The 9,390-nt window shown below is 40.6% G+C and overlaps 1 protein-coding gene across 1 annotated transcript in view; it reads right to left on the bottom strand.

Moving 5' to 3' along the window:
* Window positions 1-37: 37 nt before the first annotated feature.
* BMERB1 (bMERB domain containing 1) overlaps window positions 38-9,390 on the bottom strand; it is a 35,611-nt gene continuing 26,258 nt past the window's right edge. Inside the window, exons 3-6 of the mRNA XM_015876832.2 lie at window positions 6,185-6,258; window positions 5,212-5,326; window positions 3,807-3,889; window positions 38-3,050 (exon numbers count right to left, since the gene is read on the bottom strand). Coding sequence (XP_015732318.2) covers window positions 2,938-3,050; window positions 3,807-3,889; window positions 5,212-5,326; window positions 6,185-6,258 — 385 coding nt within the window. The 3' untranslated portion in view covers window positions 38-2,937. The remainder of the gene's footprint in view (window positions 3,051-3,806; window positions 3,890-5,211; window positions 5,327-6,184; window positions 6,259-9,390) is intronic.

Below are 9,390 nucleotides of genomic sequence, written 5' to 3'. Positions count from 1 at the left end.
ACTGCTTCCTTTGATATTAAGAACAAGACAACACATGCTCAGTATAATACAGCAGCTTAGTTTATTTGGAAATACATTTACCTTTGCTGAAGTCAGCAGGCCTGGGGGACGGGGGACAAGAGAACCATTTGCTGGTAGAACGAATGATCAGTATAAATAGCACTTCATCACTTTTTTTTATTCTAAACTGAGATCCTTCACAGAGCGTAGCCCTGTTTAACACCTTACAGAGAAGTCGTCAAATCCAGCTCCAACTGCCTTCTCTGCGATGCCTTGTTGCCTTTTAGGCTGCATGATCAGTTGGAACTTCAAGAAAAGGTTTTGGGTACTTTGGTCAAACACATTTCCTGCAGTAACAGTAACAGGCATTGAACTGGCTCTGAAATGATGGCAGGTGCTCCGTGTGGCCACCTAAACCTACTTGTCTCAAGTTTTCTGCTGGTTTTGAACTGGGGGGTGTGCACACTGTTCTGTATTTGTTGGATCATGGAAGTTATGATGCCTGATGGTGAGTACTGAGTTTTTGTCTCATTGCTTAACACAAGGACCAAGATTTCTACACGCTTCCCAAGTTTAAATTGTTCAATTAGAGCCGTTTGAAGCAAACCATCAGGGCTCTGCTGTGTTCTGCATGGACAGCCCTGTGTGCCATTGCTGCTGACCCCAGCTGTGAACCACTCAGTCTTTATCAAAAAAGAAAACACAGAACTTTATTGTGAAGCAGCATCACAAAGGAGCCACATCAAGAAAACCTTTTAGCCAAGGTAATGCTGCTGGAAATAAAGTTTACTGCTGTTGATCAAGTCCCTCAGGGCATATTGTGTTCACATTTGTTGGGCTTTTCCATCATTTTAGAGGGAGAGCTTTGTAGTTATGCCTGCTGAATCCCAGTGGTGTGTAGCTTCGTTTTACACCAGTGAAGTTTTAAACACATACCTATGTTCTGCTGATTGCTTTTTCTTTCTGAGGGAGTGGTGGTAGGCAGCTGCATGGCACCGCTACCCTGGTCACCAGCACAGCCCAGTTTAAGGTCTAGTGTCTCTAAATTGTCTCTTTGTCTTCTGACACCTCTTTGTAATCCCTTTTACTTTCTGGCATTTTACAATATTGGTTGTAACAGCAGACCCTTCTAAGGCTTCACTACAAATTGTTCTTTCTTTTTCTTAACTTCCCTTCAACTTGGCTTATGATGTAACACATCTACACCTTAAGACATCAGGAGGTATGAACATCTTAACAGGGAGGGTACCAGCAAATTCTGCTGAACTGTCCAGAAGTCAGTGGTCATTCTTTGCCCTCCCGTGTGTATTTTCCCATATAGGCAAATTGGTCCCTCCCAGAACTCCCATAAGTACATAGATTCTTTACAGCCTCCATCTCATACCAGACAGAGTAGCTGTTAACAGCTACAGAGCCTTATATGTTGTATGTCAACAAGGGTTGTCCAACTGCATTTCACTATTCAGCCTTGGATATGTTTTATTTTCACATCTTTGTTCCAAGTATTTAATGTCTTCATGTCTTAGTTGGAAACCTTTTGGTGTTATTTCTTCCACAGCTCTTATGTCTTAAGAATCTCATCGCCACCAGTCCTGTGTCACAAGTGAGTCTGCAGTGATTCTGGAAATGCAGATGTTCTTCATCAAACCAGTCCAGTTCTAGAGAGTTGTTTTTAGTTCATGCAAGAACAGCTCAATCTACTTTTGATGGTGTTTCTCCTCAAACCTTGGTAAGATACTTTCTCTAAAAGTATATCTATTCTTTTTGGGTAGCTCTGCTGTTGGTTTATTAAATTTCCCTTTTATGTGTAACTGTGGTTCTTTTGTATACGAGTGCACGTTTAACTTGGCTGGTTTTGCAAAATTGAAGTTACTCTTCAAAACTTTCTTATTTGAAGGACTTTTTGCTATCAGTTTGTTACTTCTAAGCCTGAGATTGTTTTCACATCATATCATGTACATTTATTTTACTATTTACACCTATCACAATATATGTATATGGAATAGTCACACATGTACCAGCTACTGACAGCTAATATTGGATTCTACAAGGTTTAATCTGCATAGAGACCAGAAATGCAATAAATGGAGAAACACACAAATCTTTCTGTATTGCCCTTAATTTTAAACCTATTTTGAGTAGAATGTGATCACCTTCATACCACAAGTATCTGCTTCTGTGTTTTTACATTTGTCTTGTGGCCAGTTTGTATTGGGTGGCCAATGTCTCCCTATGTCTGATAGCTTCTATTTCTCGTAGTTGTTAATTATGCAATTAATAGTTGGTTTTAGTTAAATGTTGGCTATTAGTTAAATGTTGTTTCCATGTTGGTGCATTCAGCTCTTCTCCCAGCAAGGTACAAGACCTATATCTACTTGCAGCATCCTCGTTCCTGATTTAGTCTTGAGTGAAACTCCACAGCAAAGTAGTTAAGCACCACATTAGCTCAAAAGTTATTTTGCATGTAACATCAGTTACCCTAAAATTGCTTCATTTAATCTATGGGTTGCCCTACATACTGCATTGCTATTTGTGGCTCTCATTTTAAAAAGCAGTCAAAATAGAATATTCCAGCATATGTTTGTGAGAGGGGAAAGGTAGACAATAAATTCTTATGAAGTGACCTATTAAAACTTTTTTTTTAACACATTACTTGATGAAACTTCTTTCACTTTTATCACTGGAATACTTTGTTAACACTATTACAGATCTCTTCTGGTCACTGGACAGCCACTATATGGATTTCTTGCTTTTTAGGCATGCGTGTTGAGTGATCCATGCAACAGTGAAGAACCTGCCATTGTACATTCCATGTATTACAGCTGTACCACAGTTGATCTTCATTCATTTAGTGGGATGCTGTTAAATGCCTCTACCCTACAGCTTCCTTCAATGAAAACATCTGAAAAGACAACAAACACGGTAGAGAGCCCAGAGCTACATGATGCTGCATTGTGTGGCTCCGCAGCAATCTTTGATAATGGCCAATCCTGCCTTGGCAATGGCGGGCTTGCTTGGAGGAGGTTCTGCCTTCTTTTCTGCTGGGCTGCCTGCAGTGATCAAAACAGGACACCATTACAGTCAAGCTATTCCTTCCTGCTTCTGGCTTAAAGTATATAACCTAATTATTCTCCCTGCCTGTTACCCCATCTACCTCCAAACCTCTTATATTTCTGTTTCAGTGATAATATTCAAGATGCCTTCAGGGGAAGGAGCTAAGAAGGGTTAAGGAATCCAGACATCCCTAAGGGTAAGCTCCTTGCATCTTGTTCAGTCCAGGTACTTTTATTCACAGATACGTGACCAGATAAAAGGTCCTCCCACAGAAAATCATTTACTGTACTGAACACCTCTTAGTACAGAGCTGAAGACTAACAGTCTTAGTAAAGGTCTGCAGTTACTTAGTCTGCACTTACACATCTTGCTAGCTGTAAACTAGATATTCTTGGCTTCAGATATCCTAGCATATATCTTAGGAGGGTTTCCCAGACATTTTTTGTGAAACCAGAAGGGAAAATGATTGGAGGAAAAAAATCAACAAAAACCACCAACAGCTGCTTATAAAAGCAGGTTGTGGTGATGTACATATACCAATATAATTTGTGTATTTGAAATGTAAAAAGCATTTTTTAAGTGGTCGTATGTCATGTGGATATGAGGGTTTTAAGGGGTAATTGGGCATCCAAATTCTAAGTCTGCAGTCTAAATTTGGCAGTGCTTGGTCCAACATAGCTGTTGATAACATCCTTATATCCAGTTGTCCTTGGGATTATTCCTATTGTTTTTCTTAATGTTTAGGTACTCACTGGTAAGAGACTGCGTTGCTTTGTCTAAGGGTTTTAACTTGGTACGAAGGAATTCAGCCATCTCCTTGTCTTCTTCTTTCTCTCTGAAAAAAAAATGAAGTATGTTATAGTCAACATTTTCTGTGGAAATGGGACAGTAAAAGCCATAACAGGATACAAACACATGCTATAACAACGCTTAATTTAAATGTCAACTCAAACAAAATATGAACTCCTTACACTGTTCCACTGCTACAGTCTTCACCAAAACAAAGTACATTTATTTCCACAAAGACCACAACGTTAGGCTGAAATTGGGCACAAGATTGTGTTGCTGTCCTTAATAGCCTCTAATAATGATGTTTCCGTGTTAATTTCTCTGCTAGCTTACTTAAAACACTAACAACAAGGAGCACTGTTGAAATATTTCAGAGTAAAAGCAGACTTTACTGACCAAAGTTTTAAAGCAGAGCATCAGGTATTACTATAAAAGTGAATTGATGCTACTGTAGCCACATCTGCACAGTGCATGGCACAATGCTTTCAGTAGCCTACAATTAGGTTTCTGTAGTGTCTGGCTGCTGCCAGCAATTGTGATTTGCACATACAGCCAGCTCTGGATTACCTTATCAGCTCAGGCTTTTTGTCAGGCTGCTGTCTTTGGCCCTGCTCTCTTTGATCAACTGCAGGACTGGCAAAGCTTTCTTCCCTTTGGTCTTTTGCCTGCTTAGAATTCAAACATTTTGGAATAGATACTGTCATTCACACTAAATGGGCTGATGGAGCCTTGAATCGTTACTGTTGAATTCAAGGGAGCATGTAGAGGGGAAGAAACAGCAAAATCCTGACTATTTACGTGACATTGGAACTCAGTACAGCAGCTCAAAATCAGCAGTGTAGGAAGACCACAACTCTGGCCTGAGACTCCAAACTCACTTATCCTTTAGGTTAGGTAGACCTATAGTAGCAATTGTATTTTCTTTTTTCTTTTTTTTTAATGCTACAACAGGGAAGGAATAGTGAGAACAAATTTTGTATTAAAAATAATACTAATAATTAAGATGTCTGCTCCCGTACCTCTTTCAGAATTCTATCTCACACCTACTGCCAGTGACAAGATCCTCTGGCAGCAAGTGACATCCTTCCATTTGTAATGGTAAATGCCCAGTCACATTCTGATGAGCACATGTCTGAACTCCTGTCATTGTGGGATGTTGAGCAGGACATTTCTAGCATGGGGAGCAGAAGTGCTGTAATCTAGTCTTTTGTCTTTTCCTTCTCCACAGAGCAAAGCAGAAGCCTTCAATTTGGTAACTGGATTTAAAAGACCACTTCCCTGTTGCCAATATAGATGTTCTCACTCACTCCAGTGCAGAATTGGGCTTGTGAAATCTTGACCATGAATTTGGTTGCTTTTAGTTCTTACCGTAATCTTTCCACCTCTGCATCATCTACAAGAAAATCTCTTTTTTGCACCAGTCTGTGAATCTTCTGAATCAGTTCATCTTCTCGTTGTTTTTCCATCTTTGTTTTTTCTTTTTCTGGTCAAAAACAGAGCGGGGAGGAAGAAAACTGTTACTCCAGATTCCAGGGAGCTGGGCAGGGGAACTGCAGCTGTATAAGAAAGCTTTGGTGATGGAAGTCTGTGGCCAAGCAGCTACGAATGAACCCATTTCTGGTAAGTGTTTTTTCTAGCTTAGATGCATGCTATGTAAGCACTCCATTTGGTGGGAATACCAGCACGGCCTCTGTTAAGGTGAAAGTATTCTTGCCAAAAGATGGTGCTGCTGGCAATGCTCAGATTTAAGTTCTCAACTTTCGCTGATATCTGCGAAGTGCTGAGGAGAAACTGCTGCTGTCTGTTGATCTCTGCTTAACACTTTGTGATTGGAAAGTAGTTTTGAAAGGGTTATTTGGGGGAAAAACCCAAACAGACCATGGCATACAAAACCCTCAAGCTGATCAACCCTAGGAGTTCGGCAGAAGATAAAGGGGTTAAGAAAACTGCAGGCTAGAAGAGGTGAGGCAAGGAATCTCTCTTTTATCTTATCTCTCTGTCTTTTCTGCTTGACAGTCTCCATGCCCATTGGTTCCCTCAAGATTCCCAAAGGAATGCAAGAGCAAGGGAATGTGCACCTTATTTGAGTGATATCTGCAGGTTTGCCATCAAGGGAGCAGTGAAATGCAGCATTAAAACAACTTTAGATGTCAGAAGATTAAAGATGAGAAGGAAAAGAGAAATAAAAATAAGGACCAGATGAAGGAGGGAATATATGAAGACAGACCATACAAAAGAGCCACGGGGGGAGGTTTCTGACCACACTAGGAGGTGTGCTCCTCAAACCATGCCCTGCATTGCCCAAGCATTATCCTGATACTGAGTTAGAGACAGGCATTACCTGGGATTGCTACCAAACTCTGCAGCTCCTTCTTAAGGTTCATAATGTCTTTGCACAGCTGGATGTCATCCATCCTGCAGAATGAGAAAAAGCACAGTTAGAAACACACAAATCCCATCCTATGTTGACAGAACTAGATGGATCTCATATGAGTATGTGGTACTGTTCCTTTCCTGGGACATGTGTACCAGGTTGAAGGGCTGGGTTTAAACCTTGGGATTCTTATTCAATATTAGAGCATGTGTGTAAGAGTGAGCGAGTGCACAAAGGATAAGGCAGTCAAACTACAGAATTAAGTGAAGAGTGGAAGAAGTAGGTGTGTCTGACACAAATAAGATTTTAATCACAACCGAAGAACTTTTATTCTCCCTGCCGCCTCTGCACGGAATGCTGGTCTCCATAGGGAGCCATCGCTCAGATGCTTTGCTCTCGTTATTAGAACATGCTGATCCTTTTATTACTTGCTGCTTTGATTAACTCCATTTTGCCAGTTCCTTTTCATTCATTGTGCTATGACAGCTGTTTCTACTATCTTTTTTACTTCTCTCTTCTCCAAACGTCACAGTGAAATACCTCTCATGAAATTCTTTATTGCAATCCTCCTGATTTAGGGGCTCAGGCGCTGTTCTGGACTCTTCCAGAAGTTACTGAGATATCAGTTTAATTGTCCCTCAAGGCGCTGCTCTCCTGCTATGCATCTGGCTTACAAAGCTTGATGTTATTGGCTAGATTAACACGTTATCCTCAGGGCTTAGCCCATGGTTCACTGCCAAGTGTGTTCAGCACACCTGGGGACGGAGACCTTAATACAAAGGATTTTTCTTACTTGGACTCCTCATATTCATACTGATCATGAGCACTGTTTTACTCTTGAGATCCATCATGCTAAATGGTACTGAAATTACTTCTATCAATTAACAATCTTATACACTGTCCCCTTGGGAGACTCAGTATTCAAACTGTGCTGGAATGCGAGCAAGCCACGCAGCTCCTAATTCATTCAATGTTCGTGCAGTTTGGGTGTCATTTTAATATAACGAGTGTTAATAAATTTGAAGAAATTGGCCATGGTTAACAAAAAAAATAAGTTTTTGGTAAGAGACATTTCCTATTGAACTGCTGTATTCAAATACCTCAGGGTCAGACCCTCAACTAGTGAAGAGAACGATGAGTTCCCACTTCTTTCCTATGAGGCAGGTTTGGCCCCATTCTGGGGAGATGTGAAAGATGCTATTACTTCACTGCTTCATTTTAGCTCTCTGCCCTTCTCAAGAAACTCCCAAAAGCTAATGCCACTGCTGATGGTATTTAATGCATTATGTTCAAAGTGAGCAAAATCATACTGGTGGGAAAAGTACAGGCTTTATACTTTTTCCCCTATTGTAGATGCAATTGCCCTCATTATTTTAGGTTGTTTTTTTTCCTTTTCCACCTGACTATGGAGCATAAATCTTGCACTCTCCATATGCATTCTTTGCATTTCATTCTCCTGTCTCATAACTCACAGGAGAGAAGTAAAACTGTGGCCAAGCATCTAAGGGCTGCAACAGCTCTGTGACAACCTGAATTCTGAAAGTCACGCTCCAGGTGACATCTCCAGAGTCCCAGCTCCATAGACCAGTGCATTCTGATGGCCAAAGATTCAACTGACCATCTGTACCAATCCGTCAGGCACACACAACATCTTTCCTTCCATCTGTGTCAAACAGCCTTTGTGTTTCTCATTCACCTCATGGTGTCCATTAGGAAAAAAAAAAAAAATTAAACAAAAAAAAATATGGTTAAATTACTAAAGGAGGGATATAATTAATAGATACCATATGAAGGCATCACCTATCTGACTTCATTAAAAGCAGAAACAATAGCTGTTTTTCACTAAGAAACATTCCTAGCAATTAACACTGTATGTAGGGCAGCAGCTGATGTCCCAGGTGTAAGGGTCACCTCACTGCTCTCGAAGAAAAGAAAAAGGACTCATGGGGAAGAAAGCCCCTGGAAGGCTGGGCTGTTTAATCCAGACTTACTATGAACCTCCTCTCTTTTCCCCTTTGTGCTCTGGTTCTTGTGCTGGATAGTCAGGGTTTGGTGCAGAGCATATTTGTAGTACTGTCAGACCTCTCAAGGAAGTATAAAAAGAGCTTTGGCAATCTTAAAGAGAGCAGGAATACATGTAGCACAGAAAACAAAAACCCTTTGGGTCCCTTAAACTTTTACAGAGAAGCTGGAGAGACATACTGAGGCTATTCTATAGCACTTGATGTTCCATGTTGTAAACGCAATCCATCAGACTGCAAGATGGACAGGAGGGAAAGCTGCACAGGCAAGAGCACTGCTATGCTCCCTGTTCACCCAGTGCTCTTCTCGAAGGGGAGTAACACAAGCAGGTTGTTGTTCTGTGCTGAATGTGGTAGAATCCCTATAAATAGAATAGCCCAGGGTACTGAAATGATACCCTTCAGGTCTGCTTCAGCAATCTCCAAAGGCATATGCATCGAATTTGCAAAATCAACACAGCTTTTGCTGAACTCCCTGTCCTTTGGATTTTGCAGTCCCTGCAAAATCATCTTTGATGTCATAGAAAAAGCATCAGTAAACCAAACAGAGGTTACAAATGGTCTGTTTTTCCCCCTGAGCTGAACTTTAAATGTCTGCCCAGCAATGCTGAACATATGAGTTATGAAGATGATAAAATTTTTCTCTTATTAAGAGCCCAAGTCCATTCCTGGAGAAACTGAAATAGTATTAAGCTGGGGATGGACCTTCCTGGCACACAGAGTGTAATTCTGATTTTGTGGTTTTGATGTCTTATTGCAAAAAACCTTCTGTATGCTTGGAGATATATCACAGAAGCTTGTATTATTTTGTTTCTTGGTATCTCAAATTATTTTTTCAAAGCCTAAAAAGCAGATTCTTTGTTTGCCTGTAAAAAAAAAAAAAACAGATAAAATAGCTCAAAATGAATAAACAGCACGAGCAAAGAATTTTCTAAACATGTCACAGAATGACAGGAAAATAAATGGGTCGGAAGAGTCTTCAGTAATCGGGCATGGTGACTCAACCCTGATACGTGTTTCTTTGGTCCAGCTACCAGCAGTAAAATGCTGCAGGCACTGTCCTTCCCATAAGATACACAAGTGAGGTGACAGCATGAGTCACCTCTACCATCCACCATCTGGATGATGGGGTGCAGGGCAAAGAAATAAAGG

Source organism: Coturnix japonica, chromosome 14 (assembly GCF_001577835.2).
Source record: "Coturnix japonica isolate 7356 chromosome 14, Coturnix japonica 2.1, whole genome shotgun sequence".
NCBI classification, from domain to species: domain Eukaryota; kingdom Metazoa; phylum Chordata; class Aves; order Galliformes; family Phasianidae; genus Coturnix; species Coturnix japonica.
Note: the sequence above shows the minus strand (reverse complement) of the source record. Positions and strands in the feature narration are given on the sequence as shown.